This window comes from Perca fluviatilis, chromosome 23 (genome assembly GCF_010015445.1).
Source record: "Perca fluviatilis chromosome 23, GENO_Pfluv_1.0, whole genome shotgun sequence".
Taxonomy (NCBI): domain Eukaryota; kingdom Metazoa; phylum Chordata; class Actinopteri; order Perciformes; family Percidae; genus Perca; species Perca fluviatilis.
In genome coordinates, this window is record NC_053134.1 from 5,509,136 (window position 1) to 5,533,187 (window position 24,052).

Here is a 24,052-nt window from a genome sequence, read left to right on the forward strand (position 1 = left end):
CTTCAAATCAGATCTCAGACTACTCCCACCAACCTGTACAGCTGATAACTGTACAGACCAAAATCTATTTTAATGTTCATTAAAAAAAATAAAGTATACCTCACCCACTAAAGCTGAGCAACACCTCCAACCATAGTAACCAATCCAGCATTAGAAAAGTCAAACACTACTGTTGATTTCACCGAAACAATTAAGTGTCTTAATCTGCAGTTCCTCCAATGGCCTCGAAATGCTGGGTTCAATTGATTCGAAACCCAAATCCCAAATTCTCTCTTGAAATTGTTTTAGTTCAGATTATTCGCTCACAGTAATTGACATCACTAGAGTATAAATGTGCCAGCTTTAGCCAAGTGGCTCATATACATCTCTAGTCTCGGGTCAGATTGAAATAAAAAACCATGACACAAATACACAACTGCACAAATACAAATTAGATGCATGTTTCTGAAAACACGTTTCCCAGAATTCCTTTTCTGTGCAAAAACGTTTGAAACCAGAAACCTCGAGGGCGTGTCCGAGTGTCTTCATGGTGTTTTATACTTCCTAATATAAAAATAATAGACAACAGGTTCTTATACCGGAGTATAAAACAATACAAACTAAATCCCGCTACGATGGCACCTGTGAGACATAAATATTAGGGGTGTAAATCACAAGTTTTATCACGATACGATATTATATTGATTCCTTGGACAACGATGCAATATTTGCTGACATCTTAAAGTCCGTCACTGTTCATATTCGATTCAATTCAGGAACCTACGATCGAAACGAGACGATATCATATGTCCATTTAACACAGTTACATTAATACCAACTAAAAAAAAAGAACTAAATATGATTTGTCAGTTTTATCTCAGAGTTCTTCCAGGCATTTAAGTGAAAAACAAACTATTGTTTTTAATAAAAAGAATAAAATAATGTGGGAATCTAAAATAAAGGGGCAACTTACAGACGATAGGTTATCGATATTTTCAAATTGCATCGATACTATTGGATCGTGGATCTTTGAATCGATATGTCGATCCAGACTGATGTATAACCCCTACATAATATCCTTCGATATGCATCACAACAACAAAGCAGCCAGTGGAGGAGCGCACACATGAACAGGCAGACAGCTCTTGATGAATTAATAAAGAGTCAGGAACTTACTCATGGTGGGAGTCCAGGGTCGGGGGGCAGGGCGAGGCCCAGGTAGGGCGGGGCTTTGGACAGGTGAGGTTATTCTCCACTAGGTCTTTCCTAGAGGCACTCATGACCTGAGGAGGAACGCAAAAGAAAAAACATGAAATCACTTCTGCACATCCACAGTACACTGAACGGGGAACACGTGTTTGGAACATTGAGGACAATTTCAAAAAGGTTTCAAGAATTAACCGGGCACAAAATGCCAAACGTTTGCAAACTCCAGCTTTAAAACTGTGTGGATTAGCTGCCTTTTTTCCTGTCTTATATCACTGTGAACTGAATAGTTTTGGGGTTTCACACTGCTGGTCAGACAAAACAAAGCTTTGGGCTTTGGGAAATTGCGATGGACAGACATTTCATAGACAAATTGATACATTGAGGGAAAAAGTGATAAAGAAATTAGGCCCTTTTCATTCCAAAGTAAACAGATGCATTCAGATAAGTCACTGAAATGGACAAATACTGTCTCAAATAAACCTCACACACACACACACACACACACACACACACACACACACACACACACACACACACACACACACACACACACACACACACACACACACACACACACACACACACACACACACACACACACACACACACACACACACACACACACGCTCATTACCGTTGTCACTGGGAGAGAAATGGAAGGGCACAGGGCGGGTGAATGAACAGCCTTGGTTGTGGTTGTGTGTGTGTGTGTGTGTGTGTGTGTGTGTGTGTGTGTGCGTGTGCGTGTTCATTCAAATCACCCCGGCCATTGGACTAAATAACAGTAATCTGATGATAGTATGCGGTAAATAGTGGGTAATTTGATCACTCTGCAGATGCTTGCTGGATGGGAAGGGTGGGCAGGAAGGTGGAGGGGGGGAAATGATGCAGGTGATAGAGAAATTAAGCCCACCCCCAATCCCTCTACCCTCCGATGTCACCATGAGCACGACTACTGCAGATGCTGGTGGATCCAATCTCCTCCAGGGGTGCGAGCAAAAAACAAAAAAAGAAAACCAGCACAGGTCAGCAGAATGCTTCAGCAGCACAGGGAGTGACAAATAAGGAGCAGGGCGGCAATCTGTGCAGAGATGCATTCCCACTACAGGTGGAGAGAGAGAGCTGATTCTGCCTTAGGGGCTGCGTTATCCCCATCATTGTCATTTAATTTACTATTGGGTTAGGAGGTGATTTGAAAACTATTTAGCAGAGTTAAAGTGCAGCTGGGGTTAGATTGCGGATGCGGTCTTTGAGGCGGTTTGTAACAGAGATGAGCATCTGGCTGCTACTAATGATACGTTTTGCCATCAATTTGTCTCTTTAGTAGTTTTGAGAATAACATGGATTTTTTTTTTTACTGTATAAAAATAACAGAAAAAAAATAACCAAGGTGACGTCTTTAAAAATTGATTGTTTTGTCCAATCAAACATCCACAAAGTACAGTGCCCGTGCTCTTGGAAAGGGCTCTTCGCCCCCCCCCTGAACTTTTCGACCTTTTGCCACATTTCAGGCCTCAAACATAAAGATATAAAACTGTAATTTTTTGTGAAGAATCAACAACAAGTGGGACAAATAATAGTGAAATTGGACGGAATTTATTGGATATTTCAAACCTTTTAAACAAATAAAAAACTGAAATATTGGGGCGTGCAAAATTATTCAGCCCCTTACTAGTTTAATACTGTTGTGAGCGCCACCTTTTACCTTTACAGCGATACAGTGTAAGTCGCTAGGGTATGTCTCTATCAGGTTTTGCACATCGAGACTGACATTTTTGGCCCATTCCTCCTTGCAAAACAGCTCGAGCTCAGTGAGGTTGGATGGAGAGCGTTTGTGAACAGCAGTTTTCAGTTCTTTCCACAGATTCTCGATTGGATTCAGGTCTGGACTTTGACTTGGCCATTCTAACACCTGGATATGTTTATTTGTGAACCATTCCATTGTAGATTTTGCTTTATGTTTTGGATCATTGTCTTGTTGGAAGACAAATCTCCATCCCAGTCTCAGGTCTTTTGCAGACTCCATCAGGTTTTCTTCCAGAATGGTCCTGTATTTGGCTCCATCCATCTTCCCATCAATTTTAACCATCTTCCCTTTCCCTGCTGAAGAAAAGCAGGCCCAAACCATGATGCTGCCACCACCATGTTTTGACAGTGGGGATGGTGTGTTCAGGGTGATGAGCTGTGTTGCTTTTACGCCAAACATAACGTTTTGCATTGTTGCCAAAAAGTTTGATTTTGGTTTCATCTGACCACAGCACCTTCTTCCACATGTTAGATGTGTCTCCCAGGTGGCTTTGGGAAACTTTAAACGACACTTTTTATGGATATCTTTAAGAAATGGCTTTCTTCTTGCCACTCTCTCCATAAAGGCCAGATATGTGCAGTTATACGAAACGATTGTTGTCCTATGGTCAGAGTCTCCCACCTCAGCGGTAGATCTCTGCAGTTCATCCAGAGTGATCATGGGGCTCTTGGCCGCATCTCTGATCAGTCTTCACATTGTATGAGCTGAAAGTTTAGGGGGGACGGGTGGCGGGGTTTGCGTAATTTGTAGTGGTCTGATACTCCTTCCATTTCAATATTATCGCCAGCTTGTGCTCCTTGGGATGTTTAAAGCTTGGGAAATCTTTTTGTATCCAAACGGCTTTAAACTTCTCCTACACAACAGTATCCGACTTGCCTGGTGTGTTCTTCTTCATGGGTTGCTCTCTGCGCTTACTACGGACCTCTGAGACTATCACAGAGCAGGTGCATGTATACGGAGACTTGATTACACACAGCTGGATTCTATTTATCATCATTAGTCATTTAGGTCAACATTGGATCATTCAGAGATCCTCACTGAACTTCTGGAGAGAGTTTGCTGCACTGAAAGAAGTAAAGGGGCTGAATAATTTTGCCACCCACTTTTTCAGTTTTTTATTTGTTAAAAAAGTTTGAAATAGCCAATGAATTTCGTTCCACTTCATAATTGGGACCCACTTGTTGTTGATTCTTCACAAAAAATTACAGTTTTATATCTTTATGTTTGAGGCCTGAAATGTGGCAAAAGGTCGAAACGTTCAAGGGGCCGAATACTTTCCAAGGCACTGTAAGTATTAACTCAAGAGTTAAAAAAAACTAAACTAAATTCCCATATTTTAAAAGCTGAAACTGGAAAATATTTGGCATTTTGTTTATTTCCAACCTCATCAGCCTCTATAAACACTGTTAGGTTTGTTAATCAAGTCTTTTAAACATAATGAGCAAATCATTAGGTTTTCTCCTCCCGCTCTTTGGGCCACCAAAGGGCAATGTTTGGCTTGTCACAGTCTTGGCTACAAACTTAGAAACCATCCTAGGTTTTAACCCTTGTGTGGTCCTTTGGGTTATGATGACCAAAATGCTGTACAAAATAGCACTAAGGTGCTGTATTAACCCTCGTTTTGTCCTTCGGGTCACCGGGACCCAAAGGACAACACAAAAAGAGTCCGGTTTGAATGACAGGGAGATAAAGTATCCCTTGTTACGCCGAGCCGCCATAGATGGCCACGAGCCAGTCGGGCCACGCTGGCACCGCACAGGAAGGGTGAAGCTGTTCACCTTGATGACATACTGGAGGCGTGCTCGTCACAGACCAATCAGATGTCACGATATTCTGGACCAAATCCATCGATATCGATATTGCGACGATATTGTAGGGTTGACAATTGGTGCTTTCACAAAACTTTTTTTAGAATGAGATTTTAGATAAATAACCATCAATAATGTGGTAAACCGTTTCAAGTGAAATCATGGAGAAAAAATAAATACATTGTTCCCCAGCTATATACTGACAGTGTTTACATGCATGCGCAAAAATATGCAATTCTTCAAATGACCTTCCCTCAAAATGTTTCACAACAGACTTTCTGAGAAAATTGAGCCAGTATGTGCTTCTTATTATCAATGTAGACCAGTGGTTCTCAAAGAGGGGTCCGGGGACCCCCAGGGGTCAGTGAAGGGTTTCCAGGGGGTCCCCAACAAAAAGGGGAATCATATATTTTCACTATAATTTCATCCATAAGTAACCCAATGACAGACTGTATGACTATTTTACTCATGGGTTTCATTCAGATGCTTTTATCCGACTTACAATTACCATCCATCCATCCATCCATCCATCCATCCATCCATCTATCTATATATATATATAAATAAGAGGCCGCATGCCTCTGGAGCAACTATGGGTGAAGTGTCTTGCTCAGGGACACATTGGTTGATGTATCGCTGTGGGAATCGAACCCAGATCTCCCACACCAAAGGCATGACATGTCACAGGGTGGCAGTAGCTCAGTCAGTAGTGTGTAATTCAGGCCTGTGTGTAATGTGTATAATAACAACAACAGAGTGAAAACATTGTAATTTCCCTTGCGGGATTAATAAATTATTATTATTGTTATTATTATCATCCACTGAGCCATCACTACCCACAGCAGCGGAGCTATCCCCTGCTGTGGGGCTGTAGTGGAAAACACATGTCATCAGGGCTTGGCTTGGCTTGGCTTTAGCGGGACTAAAGCGGACCCATCCGGGCCTATGGAAAAACCCCATTAGCTTGGAGGCTGTGACCTGGGATTAGAGCCACCATATGTCCATCTCTGCCCCCGAGCTGGGACACACCGGCCAGTTATCAAGACTGACACTAACAGAGCTGGACTCCCCGCAGCCAATCAACCACACTGTCACCGAGGAGCGGGGCTCCGCTCACAGAGACTCAACTGGATTCTGGAGGTCAAAAGATCATTGATTAAACTTCTAAACAATTTTTCAAGCATTCATCCCAAACATTCTGCGGTTCAGGCCTCTCAAGTGTGAGGATCCGCTGCTTTCCCTTGTTTTATAAATCCCTGTACATTAAATATCTGTGAGTTTTGGACGGTCTCAGTCTAAGAACGGCAAAAGTTACCAACAGATGTACTGTTTTTTGTTGTATTTTTCCTTATTGGAATCAAAGCTCTAAATGTTATAAAGCCCTCAAAACCTGGGATTTTGGGCTTTATAAATAAACTTGATGTGACTACATGAATTGACATGGAGTACGTTTACATGCACAGTAATATCCCACAATTATTCCAAATATGACGATATTTCCATGACACCATATTCCGAATAAGGCCTTTTTTGGCCTATTTCCCTTTATGTGATAGTGACAGTGGATAGACAGGAAAGGTGGGAGAGAGATGGGGGATGATACGCAGCAAAAGGGCCGCAGGTCGGACTCGAATCCGGGTTCGCTGCAAAGGACTCAACCTACATGGGGCGCACGCTCTTACTGGGTGAGCTAGAGGCCACCCCGAGGCCTTTTTCTTAACATAGCTTTTTGTGATTAAGATGTGAAATATGCCGGAATTATTCAGGTTTTAGGAGCATTCTTTGGACATGTGTGCAGCATTCAGAATGTGCTGCAGTTCCTGACAGTTTACAGCCTCTTGCATGTTTACGGCTTACGGTCAGCTCTGTGTGTTGCTACGGTTGTTGTACACAAACCAACTAACAGTTTGCAGGGCTGCGGTAGCGATGCATGCCCAAAAGAAAAGGAGGAGGAACACAGCTACTTGTAAACATGATGAAAGGCTTGGATATCAACAGGTTTTTGAATACGCACAAACAACGCAACACCGACCTTTTAAAAAACAATGCTGGTTGAAGGAATGAAAGAAGGAAGGCTGTGTTTGCACGGTGCAACACGTCCGCCACCGGTGGAAAAGTCTGAAACACTCCTATTTTGCACGGCTGCATGTAAACGGGAATATTAGTGGAATATTCACTTTCATTTGATGTGTAAACAGCTTATCGGAATATTGTCTTTTTCGGAATAAGGGCAAAAACCTAGCCTGACGTGGTCATACTCAGATTCTAGTCCAAATAGGAGTCTGATACTGCTCTATTGGGCTGTGCTTTATGGGGCATGTTTCAACCGAACCAGGAAAGAAAATGCCTCTGCACTCAATTGGATAGACCCAAGGGAGTAAGCTTCGCTTCAGAACTCGAACCTCCTATGGCGCCATTTTGATGCTACAAAGCGATCACCCCCAGCATTCCATTGACTGCCATTCATTTTGACGTCACTTGACAGCGAATAACTTTACATCTGAAGCGTTTAAAGACTTTTTGTCCATTGTTTATTTCTAAAGAAACACGACAATGTATAAAAGGCTCCATTACCTTGTAACTCACGTTATGACTCCGTAGCAGACGCTTTTGTAAAAATAGGCTAACGATTGTGTCACATAGTAGAGGAATTACCGTATAGTACAGGAGAAGCTTGCAGGCAGTTTCGACTTACATGAGCTGTTTAGGTTTAATTACTAATGTTAACTAGCATGTTAGTGATCAATAATTAGCCTGTGCCCATGTTATCTCCTTACATATACCTACGCTCTCCGTCTCTGTAAGATTGGGAATGATTGAGATTTCTCTTGGCACAGCTACCAGAAGACTTCACACTTTCAGACAGGTTGCTCACGTCATATCTACGTCTTCAAGCTCAGTTGGAGGCTGCGCAGTAATGCTCAGCCATCACCAGAAAAGTGCTTCTAATATCCTTCACTGGTCTCCGTCCAGAGCAATGGGATCTGTTGGTCCATTCTTATATACGGTCTATGGATAGACCTACAACCAATCAGAGCAACGCAGTATGTGACGTATGCTGAGTGACGCATAGATGTCAACAGAACTTAAATGCACGCACGCTGGAAGAAGTAGGAGAAGAAGATGAGTGTAAACGATCTTTGCCGGTGTACTTACCAACACGATCATCAGTTTTGAGAGAAATAGTAAAGGTGAACGCACATACGAACAAGGTCTCCGTTTAGGATTAGAACTCGACAATACAGCAAACAAATCTTAAATCGCCTTAGTCGGTCCTGTCAGAACTTAATAACATGGTTGGAACGCAACACGCCCGTGTTTAAAGAATGGACAGACGCCAAGGGAGACCAGGCTGATGAAGCGTGTTCATCTGAGGCATCAGAGGACAGAGACCGTACTGTTGATCATCTGTCCATCATCGTATAAAGCCTGCCCTGACAATTTGATTGGTCCAAACAGCTCTGGTTGGAGCATAGTTGCTCCACGACGGATCAAGTCCAGACCGAACTTCCCGACCTCAAATGTTGTGGGCGGGGCTAAGTTCGGCTGGCATCCAGGCTAGCAAAAACCATAATTTTATGTGCATGTAAACATAGTCACAGAAAATAGAGCCCGACCGATATATCGGCGGGCCGATATTATCAGCCGATATTAGGCATTTTCCAAATTATCGGTATCGGCATTTCTAATTAAAATCTAATTCATTCTAATCTAAAGTTGCATAGTTTTTCCACCAGGGAGCGCTGTACAACGTCCCTGTTGGCAACACTCTTTTTTTTTGTTATTGTGTTTTTGGTCAAAGAACGGGTTTATCAGAGCTTTAACAGCAAGTTTGACGATGTTCAATGTCTTCTTGTTGTCAGTTAGGCAGCTTTTATTCTGAAATGATCCAACAAGATCCATCTCATCCACATGTGTCAAACTCAAGGCCCGCGGACCAAATCCGGCCCCACATATCAATTAAAGGTCCCATGACAGGGTGCTCTTTGGATGCTTTTATATAGACCTTAGTGGTCCCCTAATACTGTATCTGAAGTCTCTTTTATATAGGCCTTAGTGGTCCTCTAATACTGTATCTGAAGTCTCTTTTATATAGACCTTAGTGGTCCCCTAATACTGTATCTGAAGTCTCTTTTATATAGACCTTAGTGGTCCCCTAATACTGTATCTGAAGTCTCTTTTATATAGACCTTAATGGTCCCCTAATACTGTATCTGAAGTCTCTTTTATACAGGCCTTAGTGGTCCCCTAATACTGTATCTGAAGTCTCTTTTATATAGACCTTAGTGGTCCCCTAATACTGTATCTGAAGTCTCTTTTATACAGGCCTTAGTGGTCCCCTAATAATGTATCTGAAGTCGCTTTCCCGAAATTCAGCCTTGGTGCAGAATTACAGCCACTAGAGCCAGTCCCACAATGAGATTTCCTTAGGATGTGCCATTTCTATGTCTGAGGAAGAGAGAGGGGGGGCAAGGTGGAGGGTGAGTGTGTGGCCTTGACCAACTGCCTCTTTGCTCATTTGAAAGCCATGATGTCTCTCTCTCATGGGTGGGCCAAATTCTCTGGGTGGGCAAAGCAGAGAAAGGGGAAGTAACCTTGCTCCTTATGACCTCATCAGGAGAAGATTCCAGATCGGCCCATCTGAGCTTTCATTTTCTCAAAGGCAGAGCAGGATACCCAGGGCTCGGTTTACACCTATCACCATTTCTAGCCACTGGGGGACCATAGGCAGGCTGGGGGAACTCATATTAATGTTAAAAAACCTCATAAAGTGAAATTTTCATGCCATGGGACCTTTAAGGTTCATAATAAATTTTGGCCTGCCTAGATTTCAACATTTTGCCGCTTTTTCTGAAGTTTTTTGTCACTTTCTTTCAATGTTTTTGCCACTTTTTAAGTTGTTTTTTGGCACGTTTTCTGAAGTTTTTTTTCCCGAAGTTTACGGTAAGATAATGAATAACTGTACTAAACCGTCATCAGTGGCAGCTTCAACGTAAAATCTATTCACCTTCAAAGACCCACATCTGTTACACCACAAAGCAACTCGAGAAACAAGACCTCTTTTGTTCGGTGTTGTAAAGTCAGCAGGCCGGCAGCTGTGAGGGATGGGAGACTGCTGTTATGAAGTGTTAAAGAGTAACCATGTAAACCTCAGACTGGTTAGACCTCTGGGAAGTGCAGTAGCAACTACCCGCTGACACGAAAACAGTCCAAACTGAAATCTGAGAACAGGCTGCTGGTGGCAGATGTATCCAAAATGATCGGTCTCGGAACTTTTGGTAAACCCATACCGGCCAAACGCCGCGGCGTTGTTTTGGACACGAGGTTACTTACATCTGATGCAGGGTCAGGAGCCAATGCAGTGTTCTCTCTCGCTCTCTCTCTCAGACACACACACACAGACAGACCAGAGGGCGGCTCAGCATCTGGTGGTATGTGGTGTGTTGCTGCTCTGAAGCCGGGCATTAAAAGAGAGAGCGGTGGACTGAGCCAGCGGGGATCAGCGGCCAATAAAGACGGGCAGCAGCGCGGTGCCAAGGCCTGGACAGCAGTAACAGTGAGGGAATGCAGAAACCCTGTGTGTGTGTGTGTGTGTGTGTGTGTGTGTGTGTGTGTGTGTGTGTGTGTGTGTGTAGACTGGGTGGGCTGTATGCTTTTGTGCAACCAGTGCAGTGCCCGTTTGGAGCGCGTACGCGGCCGATTGTTTGGTTCCCAGTATTTTCTCCCCCCCCCCACAAATTTCTCGCACTATAAATGGCCCGGCTGCAGCTCATCTAGATATTCGGCGTGTCCCCTTTTTCCGTCTAGCTGTCACCAGTGACGGACTGGGATAAAAAAAACGGCCCTGGCATTTGCAACACACCGGCCCCATTTTTGTCAATAACCCAAGCTTGGAAATCAGGAACTCTGCCTTCCGAGTGAATATTTCCAAGCACGATCTAGAAATATTTGTGGCTGTATGCATAAAATACCTTATCAAAATTAACCAAAGACAAATTATGAATAGTGGCCCATAGGGGTCCATATGGGGGCGGGGGGGCAGCCCTTCTGGCATTGCCCAAATTCCAGATGGCCAGTCCGTCACATGGTAGTAGCGGCGTAGCCTGGGCCGAGGAGGGAGGGAGCCTTATGCTAATTGTAGCAATAGACCGATTATCGTCCCTGGACGATTATCGGGCCGTTTTTTTGGCAGTTTGCAGATGACATGTATCTGTGTTTTATTTGCCTGATAACTGATAAAGTTATAATTAAAAATGCGCTACTTTGGCTCGGCTACAGCTCTGTGTCTGTCCCTCTGCTTCGGTTTCTCTCACCACTGAGTCTGACTTAATGTCCCGCCCACAACACTATCTGACTTATCCTTTACTGGGTATAATGGACAGAGCCAGGCTAACTGATTCTAATCTGCCTCCTTAAGAAAAAACGTTTGATTTTCTTTTCTTTTTTTAACGTTGTGAAGCCGAGTCAGAAAGAGACCGAAAAAGAAGTCATGACAACAAAGTCCAGCCTCGAAATGTCATGTGTCAATGTCCCCAAACATTTTCCATCTTTTTCAGGGATCTTTATGCATGATTAGAACTGTAAAAACACACGAAGGCACGCTATATAAAAGCTGATGGAGAGAGAAAAACCCAGCAAAGTCTGCTCCTATGTTGCAGATATTCAGTCAGACAAAACATGCCTGAAATTGGGGAGCACCCTGATGCTGTGCAAATAAAGTGCCCTTTCAACAACACACACACACACACACACACACACACACACACACACACACACACACACACACACACACACACACACACACACACACACACACACACACACACACACACACACACACACACACACACACAATCAATTGTTTCTGGAGTGGCTCAGCAGACTCTGTAACAGAGATAGAGAGGGAACAGAAGAAGGAGATGAACTAATTTGTGGTGGTTGACCCTGACGACTGCGGGGCTTTTCCATTTCCTCTCCGTCCCTGAGCCACAGATCCATCACCGGCCTCAAACTCGGCGTCGGGGAACTCCATTTTCATTTTTTATTTTTTTGGGACCGGTCACACGTTTTATGCTCGTTACCCAAAACTGAGCAATATGGTTAGATTAATAAAGCCTATTAACCCTTCGGTTGTCTTTTCAAAAAGTTTCTATATCCGTGTGGCCGGGTTAGCTCAGTTGGTGGAGCAGCCGCACATGTAGAGGGTTACTCCTCGACGCAGCGGCCGCAGGTTCGACTCCGACCTGCGGCCCTTTGCTCCATGTTATTCCCCTTCGCTCTCTCCCCTTTCATGTCTTCATCTGTCCTGTGGAAATAAAAGGCCTAAAACTGCCCCCCCAAAAATATCCGAAATTTGGGTTTCTGTCAACATGGGAAAAAGTCACAAAAATGTCGGGCAACGTGACAAAAACCTCGAGTTTGTGAGCATGTGGCCGCATGTGGGCGCGTGTGAGCGTGTGGTGTATTTGCGCGTGTATGTGTGTGTGTGAGCGCGTGTATGTGTGTGTGTGAGCGCGTGTGTGTGTGTGTGTGTGTGTGTGTGTGTGTGTGTGTGTGTGTGTGTGTGTGTGTGTGTGTGTGTGTCTATTTTGTCTTATCTCATGTCTAAATGTTGCATTATAAACTTCAAGAAAAAGAACATTCTGTGGGGAAAGCTGTAGTTAACTATTAATAGCGGGGGGCGGGGGGCGAATGTGACTCATCCACCGGATCTCTAGAATGCCACACAGTGTATGAAAGTCAGCAGGGGGGCTGTGTGTAAAAAGGTCAAGTGTTGACAATGGTGTATTTGCAGCAGGGTGGCATGAAGGCTGCAGCAGAGAGCTTTTATCCTACTGCGACATGTACACCAGTAGGTCAGTTCAGGCCACAAAATTGTTTAGCGTACAGCAGGGATGCACCGAATCCAGATTTTTGGGGTTCGGCCGAACACCGAATCCTATCCAGGGCCGGATTGGGACTCATTTTCAGCCCTGGATTTTCATGCCTTAAACCGGCCCACTTTACTTCACGAATGACTATATTAACAAAATTTAAACAAAACCTTAGTATATAAGTCTGCAATAGCGCCCTGTCCTCTACATCCTTGTAATTCGGTGTATTTTGTAAAATATCACTATTTCCAAGTGTTGCCTAACAATGTAGATTTATTAGAAAAGTTAACATCTTAACAACAACCCAATGATGTTGAACAATATCAGAATTTGTTTCTGTGCAAATAAGTAATCACAGATTAAATAAAGAACAAGATACATTGTATTGCACTTTCTAATGACACCATAATCTATTTTTTCCTTTGAATATTTCATACAACTTTCGAAATGGGTCACAAGTAATATTTGGGCATAAAAAGTGATTATATTGTAGCTTATCTGATCATGTTTGCTTGTTCACACACACTGATACAACAGCTTACAGTAGATGTACCATACACACTGACAGCTGCAGCTATCCCTAATGCACACTACTGGCTCTGCTTCTGACACTAAATCACATTTTATAAATTGTCATAATTCTCAGCACAAATCTCTCCTTTTTACAAAGCTTTCTGATCAAGTCAAGTCAGTGTCATTATGGTAGTGCCGAATCATCTGGCATCATTAATTATCCCAGGGCATTTTTCATATAGAGCAGGTCAACACCACACTCTTAATTCTTATAATACTCAGTCAATGATCAACCCTACCTGCCCAAACTGGAGTTCTGGGCTCATATAGCTGCTGCTTAGTAACCTTACTGGCTCTTCATTGTCACTGTTAGCAGCAAACTGGACTAGTAGGCCTACTAGCTGCTGCTGCGGAGCTACAAGAACAAGTTTGATTCATATACCGTACATAAACGCTGGTTTGCAGGCACTTTTCCTAACTAACTTAGCTTACTCGTCTCAACGTCTTCATTTGGCGTTTTGCTAAAAATAGAAAAAGTTCATCTGGCCGCGTCACTTTCTGAGCTCTACTTTTTAAATTGACGCTTTTTCAGTGCCGTTTTGCGCTTTCTATTACCCGTTTAAAACAGCTTCTTTTTGCTCGCGGTAGCATCCTCCAACAAGCACCAGTGACTTGTGTACGATGACGGTTTGTTGTTGTTTTTTTAGCAAGGTGCTGCCGTCGGAGGACTCCGAACATAAATAGGTCATCATTAACCAGGCTGCACTCTGCGAGTGGGCTGCATGAATGAAGAGAACGGTGGGCTGCAAGAAAAAATAAATACTGTAAATACAAAAAGTGGGCTGCGAGTGCAGGCAGCATAGGGACAGCATCCATAATATTCAACTATGATTTCAACCCAGTGCCATACCTGAACACCGTCCCTCCAACCAAACAACCAGACCGGCCCACCGGGAATTCTCCCGGTGCTCCCGATTAGCCAATCCGGGCCTGATCCTATCTATCATTTTCCCAACTGCTGCATGAATGGCTTTGGCTCGTGGCTGATCTGAGGCCCACTGTTTGTTCGGCGTAGGGCTAGCAAAGCTGGTGATGGTCGTCTGGTTAACACCAGTTTTTAGCAGTGACTGTATTTCCTTTGCCGTACCTGAAGTTGCTGCGTTTTGGCTGCTGTCTGGAGATTCCTTCGTGCACAACTCGTATTCTTTCGGATGTTTCATACGCAAATGTTTTAACGGCGGCGGTGTTGCGTGTTGTTTAGGGTCCTCGCCACCACGAGTTAAATCGCCATTGCAAATTGAACATGTAGCTGGACATAAATGGCCTTCTTTTGACTGAAAGTACTGCCAAACAACAACTTTTTCTGCTCACGGGTTCCATTTTCACTTTCTCACGGCCTACTGTATTGAACGCTCCACCTACGTGAACACCTTCCCGTAATCAACGGCGCCGTCAACGGGTTCGGTTTGGCAGAAAAAATTCTAAGGTTCGGCAGAAACCGAACCCCGTCAAAAAGCCCAATATTCGGGCGAATCCAAAGCCGAATCCTGGATTCGGTGCATCCCTGGTGTACAGTCTAAAAATATATATATGTCCATTATAGACAGAAGACCAGCTGAGATCAGTTGCATTGTTTTTTTAACCAGGGCAGCAGTTCTGATTACATTATGTGCTTACATAATTGCAAAAGGTTTCTCCAATGTTTTCTCACTTCTGATGATATCAGATTAGTAAACAGAATGGGCCTTTGGAACATTGGATGAATGGTTGCTGATAATGGGCAATGTAAATAGTGCATTAAAGATCAGCCACCCACTCAGATCAGCTGGTATTCTGTCTATAATGGAGTGGAATGGAAATTTCTAAGTAACCCCAAACTTTTGACCGGTAGTGTGTGTGTGTGTATGTAACCCCAGATTCTTCTCTCAAGAATCGGGTACTCAGGTACAAACTAACTACTGTCAATAAATGTTATTCCAACTTTTGCTTCTACAAAATCGAATACTAAAACAATAAACGTTCACACGTGTCAGGGTTGCACGATGGCCTGGGTGAAGTCAAACGCCACGTCTGGAAAGTAAACAACCCACTTGTCATGTCATCGTCGTATCATGATCGTTTGATTTGAATGTGCCGTCGGCCGATCAAGACTGGAGTACGCGTTTGATGCTATTTTTTTTTCGACATTTTTGACACTTTTGATGCTTTTAACGTTTTACTTTGAGTTTTTTCTCTATATTATTGAAGCTTTTTTTCTTGAAGTTTGACATTTGATACTTTTGACGCGTTCTCCCCACCGTTTTTAAACTTTTTTTCTATGTTTTTCCTCAAAACAACAACAACAACAAAAAAAAAATTGTATAGGGACCAGTAAAAAAATTTAAATTTTTTTTTACTTGCCCAATCGGGACAAGTGACAAAAGAACCTTAGCGTTGAACCCTGCACGTTATTGTACATTCTAGATTAATAGTGTTGCAGAAATGCTTCAAAATCCAACCCATTTAGCTGCCATAGAGCAGCAAAGTCAATGTGGAAGAAACACAAAGATTAGAGGGAGCTCATATTTCTTATATGTTCAGTGACCGTCCAACATAAAGTCTCAGGGAGCACCGCATGTAGCAGACCACATAGGTTTATCAAGACAAATGAAAAAGCTTTCAAAATGGCAATTTGTCAGTCTCAATTTCAATCGCGGGCTTATATTTGTTGTTTCTATTATTACTTTATTAGTCCTCTGCTCCTACTATGAATCAGGGTCTTCCCTACCATTATGTGTGCAGCACCCGAGCCGTTTTGGGCAGCACCTAAGCCAAATAAATGTAACTACCGGTTAGGGCGGCTCGATTATGGAAAAAAATATAATCACGATTATTTTAGTCAATATTGAAATCCCGATAATTTAACACGATTACTCGTGGACTTCTGTTAAGATGTTGCAATTATTGAATTTAAAAAACAGTGGAAAAAGTTAAATGAATCAACAGTAAAAAAACATACAACTGTGAACTTTGCCTTAATACATTTCCTATTTAAACTTTATTTTTTCATTCAGAACACGAGAGAAAATAAGAGTTTACTTGCAAAACGTAATGAGCTAAATTGTTTTTCTCGATTATTCCGTTTTTGTGATCAATGGGAGCCGAAATCATAATCACGATTATATTTTGATTAATTGCACAGCCCTACTACCGGTACATTACTTTTTTCAGATCTAATGATTGTAGTCGGTCCCCAGTGGAATTCTTCAGCAACTTTTATCTTTAAGCTTTTTGTGTGTTATTTATTAAATTGTCTGCTCTAACGTTTCCAATGTTTTATACACAGATATTGAGATAAAAATGGTCCAAAATGATTTTCTTTTTGTTTTTGTTTGTTTTCTTGAGGGAGGACGCCTAAAAACTCGCCTGCCAAATACTTGGACATAACTCTTCCACAAACCTGGTAGAAGTAGTAGTAGTAGTTTGAAAGGACTTGCCTTTTCCAGGAATGTTGTTTCTACTCAGCTTTCTGTCTCTATTTTGTATCAGAGCCGGGACAGGGCTGATCCCAAAAAAGCCACTCAGCAGCACTCAGTGACACAATGGTTCCAACTAAAAGCTGATAAGGCGAATAGTCTGACCCTGACACATCCTGACACGCTGATCAGCCTGGAGAACGCCAGACTCCCGCATGAACTCAGACTTTAGAACGACTTCTTTCAAATGACAACAAAGTGAAGACAGGGGCCTGCAGGAGGACATGAAACTGATTTTCTGATTAAACAGTTTGTGTTTGTTTGGCTTGATACTGAAGGTCAGAAGAGACCCTCCACTTAATTCAACACTCCAGTCCTGCAGGTGGACTACGTATTATAAGGTTTATAGGGTCTTGTAAGCCCCCTTTCAGTCACTGTGGGAGCTTACGGGACATACTACTACAAACGCCTTGTGTTTTCAAACTGTAAAGCCAGACTGCCTTAATCCGCATTATCCTGAAGCGGGATAGGAAGGATTGAAAGACACACCATAGTCAACTCCGCAACATTGAAATATATCCTTTTCCCTCCAGAAATTATCAAAATAAAATGTAATAAAAACAATTATTTCGAAAGCCCTCTACATCTACTATGAATTGATACTGACTTGGATTATTTTTTTGCAACAGTTAGTTTGTGTAATAGCTCCTTCGAAATTATCAAATATGCTCCGCTTTCAAGCCTTAAGACACTCTACTCAGGGCATGCACGCTTTGTGATGTGTAACGCATGCTCTTTTATTTGTATTTACATGCCATTTTATTTTTTATCTACAAAGCATATTTTTGCTCTATGTTTAATTTAAGTTTCCACTACGTACACTGATAACATAATGGGTTTCACTGGTTCCATACATTCTATGGCTTATATACAGTACTTATATAGAAGTGACAAGTTTCACGCTTTTATTTTTGAAATTCTTTCGCCGTATATCCGTTTTGATTTGTACAACTTTACGCACCGTGCTTCAAAGGTAACTCTACCCCCCCTCTCGTGAGGCAGAAATAACATACAGTGCTCAACTTTAATAAACACAAGCACCAAAACAACCCGCATTCACGCGCCCATGTTTATACCCATATATTTTCTTATTTTACAATGTCATCAACTGAGCTCCTCGGTTCATTTAAACGCTACAAATGCGGCAGCAGCTCCGAGCTCATCAAAGTGAGTGACAGGCCGCCGCAGCCAATCAGGAGCCTCAGAGCTTGCGGCTACAGCCAATGGGACGCAGTGATTGGTTCTCGGGCCGCATTGATTCCCTTTGCGGGAGGCTACCTCGGGGGTTTCGGCCACGTCAAGTTTTAAACATTCAACAAAAACACAACTGGAATTAAAGCGACTTGATATTCAAAATAAAAGGCTGGGTAGGTACCGATGATTCACATTCATACACTAAAATAAAAAAATTTAAAGTAAAGTTATGAGCTTTACTGTGCACTTTATGGCACCCGTGTTAGCCTTTCAATTAAAAATATTCCCTAAAATCATATTTTAAAAGAGGCTGTTGGAATTATCTTCTCTTTTTTTAATAGTGTTTAGGGTAATATATTTTTTTACTTTCCTTCTCCTTTTTGCTTACTTTATTTTCATGTGAAACATTCTTAAGTTAGACTACCATGCACCTCTTCCAAATATTAACATTGGTGAAGCCAATAATAGCGGTATATAACTACCAATAACAAATTGTAAGAAGAGGTAGCAAACAGAAGTACAAGCCCATGATTAGGGCATATTTTCGAGGATAAATCTTCATCTGCTACAACTAAAGCTACACATAATGAATGCTTGATACATTGTTCTATATCTATGGCTTGATAGACGTTTTCAATGGAATTCGATTGCTAGGCAACAGCTTGGCCCCTTGTTAACTTCCTGTCAGTTGATGTTACTCACATCCAGTCAAATCCTGTCAAAACTTTGGACACATTTTAAAGTGTGTCCAAACTTTTGACTGGTACTGTACACTGCAACAGGAAATCAACTTGGGGCCATTCAGAATGTTTGTTTACAACTGTGAAATGGCCTTATAGCCACATTCACCCCCAAACTCCTTTGACGCTAAAATACGCATGTAAACAAGACTTTTATTTTGTAAGACGATACCGGAAGCCTCCTTGTTGTAGTCTGCTAGCTCAACAGTGGTGGGTTTGGCTAGGTAGGCCTCGGTGAATACAAATAAGCACAAAGTTTACAATAATAAAACACAACGTACCCTCTTTTGTAAACGTTAAACATTCGGAATAATTTCACACGGGCGTTCGACAAGGTCCCAAAAAAACCCTGGCGCCATGTTCCATTTCACTTTGAAAAGCTACCGTTACCGTTAATGGGCTACCGTCATTCAGCCCCGCAGTAACGCTACCGTTTCCACTGACAGATGGATTTCAGGAGCTCGACAAGTTCCCCCCCCCAGTCTGCTCCAACACTAGCTAACAACACCGGGGGCATAACCAAACTCACGAAGGCTCACCTTGCTCTCAACTCGACGGGTCCTCCTCGATCACATCGCTGCACATAGTTCCCCGAACAAACTGGAGCACAAACCGTCCATGGTCCCGTACCAGGAAGTCCGAGAGCACTTCTCAAACTCTGTGTGGGAAGCCGTGCAGGATATATCAGCCAGGTAGCAATGCGCCGCCCGCCGGGCTCATCTGACCTCACCGGGTGGCGGATGCTGCTGCTGCTGCTGCTGCTGCAGCTTAGAGCCCAGTCTGCGACATTCACTCACACACAAAAATGACCTTTTTTTCATTTGTTTTTCATTTGTTTTTCATGTGTGTGTGTGTGTGTCCGTGCTGTAATGATCAATAAGGGATAAAATATAAAGGCTATAAGTCATTATCATGTCCGTCACCACATTTTTAGGACGATGATTATCATCCAACCATCAATAATAAACTGTTTCCGACGAGTAGGCTATTCTTATTAGGATTTCCCAACTTTGAAAACTATATAGGCCATGTATGAATTTTATTTTACTTTTATTTATGTATCCTCTAATCAACCAGAAAGTCTCTTGCTATACAAATACAAAAGTATTAGTATCAAAATATAGTTAAAGTGCCAACTTATGTTACAGAATAGCACATTTCAGAATATTTTTTAAGGCTATCATATCACTGGATTATAAATATTGATGCATTCATGCGCACATCACTTAAATATTGCAGCTGGTAAATGTATGGTTATTTTAAATGTATTAAAATATATATATATATATATATATATAGCTGGGTAGCATGCAAATGTCCCCATGGGGATCAATAAAGTCTTGATTGATATAACAAAACATCATAATGCACTTGTTGATTCAATTTTTTATCATTAATCTGAATCCGCTAGTAACTAAAGTTCTCAAATTAATAACAAACTAACAAATGAATAAACCAGTAAAACTGATAGAAATATCAAAGAGTAAATTGCGTATTATAGTAGATGTACGTAGTCGTGTGTGTGTGTGTGTGTGTGTGTGTGTGTGTGTGTGTGTGTGTGTGTGTGTGTGACTACAGGCTTTACATGGACTCATTAACTCCTTCATCACACCCCCTGAACCTGTTTTTGCGGCTCCGACTGTCATTTGTATATTATATACAAGATATTCATCTTATCTCGGCATCATCAAGTGTGTCGAGGTGTCCACACAACGTTTCTCTCATTTTACCTTGACTGGGGAAGCCATTGTCACTAGCGTTGTTTATACAAACAACAAGTCGTCATTCAGCCATTCAGTGGCCTTTTAGATACATCTGTGCTCCAGTAACATAAACATGTTTCCCCTCTGTAAATGACATCACAATGACATCACAACGGCATGTGCATCTGATCGGTCAGCGGGTTTGCTGACGGATGACAGTTGTAATTCAGATTCTTTAAGTTCATACTGACCTCTATAGGCAGAAAATGTGTGTGTCGGAGCTCCACTGGGCCACATTATATGGCTGCTGCTGGAGAAACAGTGGGAGTGGACAGTCTTAATATTTTTGGCATTTAGTTTTAGTTTGTAAGAGTTCGGACATGATGGGAAAGGGAATACAAAAGGAAAGATGTGGGAAAATCACAATATGGCTCTGATTGGCAGATTTGTGTTTAAATTTAGCTGCGGCCTCCAGATGAAATGCAATTAAGGGATGAAAAGCAAAGGAAAGGAAAGGCAGGGCTGTTTCAAAACTGTATACACAATCCTTAATGTAGCCAAGAAACATGTTTTTTTCTTATTTCTTTTATAGAAAAAATACTTTAAAGAGTCTTAAGTACTTTTACTTTGTGATGATGTCATGCTGGCATATTTCTGTGTAAAAGGGACTTACTCTGTGTCTCTCATTACCTCACATTACAATGTATCACTACTATGCTACTGGAACACTGTTTACTTCATATTTAATATTATACATATTTTATTTTGTTATATACACTATGTATGTAGGCTGCAAATTTTATTCTACACTTCTTTTCACAGTATATGTTTTCAGTAGGTGTATTTTGATCTTTTGTCTTATTTTTATTTTATTTTATTTTATTATTTCTAGTACATTTCTTGTATTTTCTGTGTGTGTGAGTGAGTATGTGTGTGTCCTTGTAACTTGCTGCTGTACCAGTGAGTCATTTCCCAGTTTGGGATTAATAAAGTCCATCTAACTATCTTTTTTAAATAGGTCTTAATTTTGGTTTTCTACAACCTAGATTACGTGCAACCTGGATACAGATTTTCTCATTAAAAGAAGGGTCTTGAAAAGTTTTAAATTTGGCTTTCACATACAGAGTTCATGTAACTTGGACATGACAGAGAGGTGGGATGATGACGAGCAGGCTCTTGCTGACAGATTTAAGTTTCAAAAATCTTAAAAGTGGCCACAGACTACTTTTCATGCAACTTAGACGTAATAAGAAAGAAAAGGTAGGACGACCACAACAGGGATGCAGATTTCTTTTCTTAAGATTATTTTTTGGGCTTTTTCGCCTTTAATTGATTGGACAGTTAGGTGAGAAAGGGGAGAGAGAGGGGAAAGACATGCAGGAAATCGTCACAGCTCAGATTCGAACTCTGGACCTCTGCGTCGAGGCATAAACCTCTCAGTATACGTGCGCCTGCTCTACCCGCTGATCCAACCCGGCCACAGGCTGCAGATTTCTGTTTTGAATACGACTTTCTATAATCTTAATCGTTTTCTTGCAACTTGGACATGACAGGGAAGGCCAGGAAGGGAAAGAGAAGGAATGAGGGGAAAGAAGAGTTGGGACTATCATGTCACTGACTGGCAGATTTCGGTTTGAAAAAAGGTCTTAAATGTGTCTCTTCCCCGGCTCCCCTCGCCGACACAAAGCTGCAGAGCGGCGCGTTGAACGTGCCCAGCGCAGTGCAGCTTAGATCAGCCAGGCTCGCTCTGCCGTTTTGGGTTTTTCACTTCTGTTACAGCAGGCGGGGAGGCCCTGGAGGAGCCTTAAACACACACACACACACACACACACACACACACACACACACACACACACACACACAGTGCATAATGAGGTCTGGGTATAGGGCTGCACTATTTACTTTAGAGAGCATAACTGTTTATGGAGAGGAGCAGTTGAACCCCCCCTGGCAGAGCACATTATAGACTGCAGAGTGCTGAGTGCAGGCTGGGACTACACCTAGGGTTGGGCATCGTTTGGATTTGAACAATTCTGATTCCAATTGCGATTCTTCCTTTCGATTCCGGTTCTTATCGATTTTGATTCTTTGAGGGGTGGAGTTGAAACGGCTCACATGCTTATTTTTACAAATAAGAGGAACATTTTATTTTGATTCAATGGTGGTTTGCAGTTTAACAGGGCTTTTTCAATGTCAAAGCCACACTAGAGCGCCGCTTACAGCGCTCCAAGGCTGCAACACAACAAGCGCCTGGCCGCTACGGAAACCAAAACTTGCGCATATTGACAGGGGCGTAGGACAAAATTCCGGGCCCTGTAGAAAGGCATTTTCTATGGGCCCCTCCCCGCATCCACAGCTATTCATTCTAGCATCTTTTTGGGGCCTCCTCACATGAGGAGCCCTGGGTACTCAGTCCCCCTTTTTCCCCACAGTCCGACGCCCCTGCATATTGAATTGGGAAGCGAGGCTCGGATTTGAAACCAAATCCTCTAACCGATTCCGAATGATTCCTATAAAGAAACGATTCTACTGGAATTGTAATTTTTCGAACGATTCCAAGTATAGGAATCGGTTCTCGATGCCCAATCCTAACTACACCTGATGCTTTCAAATGCAACGGGAGTCACGTGGCGGTAAGTGGAAGAGGACGGCGGTCAAACGTGACCTCTAGTCTGGGATCAAACCTCCAGCACAGATCATCTTTTTAGAAGAGAATAACGTGTACCCATTCCTCTAAAAGACAATTGAGTCGGGTAAAGTGAAGTGACCTTTTAAAGATTGGTGTTAGCTTATGTTAGCTAACCCGTTTGAGAAGAAATAATGTGCCTCTTGCCTCGAAGGTTCAATAAGATGCATACAAATGAATAGAACCAACCTCATGAATCGAGTTAAGTTTGGTTCAGCAACATTTCTGCACTTGAGGTATTCTATAATATGAGTATTGACTTTCTCCGACAATGTCAGACTCAACAAGTCAGTGATTGATTTATTCATTTGCTGCATGTTGTGTTCGTTCATTGGAAATGTCCGTCAGCTGTCAAGGACTCACTTTCCGGCGAATCCGAAGGTAAGTCTGAGGAAAGAGCAAACAGTGGAACAAGCGGACCAATTTTAATGTGCTGTGTGGTCTGATCAATCAATGGGCCTCAGTTTGTGTACAGCTCAGTGGCAGGAAACAGCATCACAGCTGGCGGCCAATCAGGTGACGGTGATGTCATGTTTTTTTTAATCCAATATGAGACAGTTGCTGCGGACCTGTACCACTTACCTTGTTAGAGCCAGGCGTTGCGGCCTATTTGTTATCCTAATGTGTCATGCAACCATGTTAAGGGGGCCACGAGAGGGACGCGACTCTGACTTCGCCCCGCTGTGAGTGTTGATTTCACGGTCTATTAAGCCGGTGATTGTGGCGCTGCTGTCTGCAACAAATTCTACATCAGTTCCGCCTACAAGTGCTCAACGCCACTGCACACTGTGGGGACATTTGGAGAAAAACACACAAAGAGGAAAGGTGATGCAGATATGAGTTCTAGGTAAGCCATGAGGTCAGACAGCTTGGCCACTTTACAGATGATGTAGTGCATGAAGGGATGTATCAACAATGCTAAACGTTATATGATGTGGGCCAAATAAAGTACATTTCAAAAGGTCTTCCTGGTCAATGTTACCTGTGTTGTTGGTATAAAACAAAGCACTATGCAGTAGAGCTG

General features: G+C 42.4%; 1 protein-coding gene across 2 annotated transcripts in view; it reads right to left on the reverse strand.

Moving 5' to 3' along the window:
- The window catches only part of usp6nl (USP6 N-terminal like), a 126,454-nt gene extending 107,081 nt beyond the window's left edge, over positions 1 to 19,373 (reverse strand). Inside the window, exons 1-2 of one of the 2 annotated variants that reach the window (XM_039791342.1) lie at positions 19,179 to 19,373; positions 1,156 to 1,262 (exon numbers count right to left, since the gene is read on the reverse strand). Coding sequence is in view for 1 of the 2 variants with exons in the window: in XM_039791344.1 (XP_039647278.1) it covers positions 1,156 to 1,159 (4 nt within the window). In the remaining variant the exon portion in view is untranslated. The remainder of the gene's footprint in view (positions 1 to 1,155; positions 1,263 to 19,178) is intronic. The other variant, XM_039791344.1, reaches the window with a different exon arrangement.
- Positions 19,374 to 24,052: the final 4,679 nt, after the last annotated feature.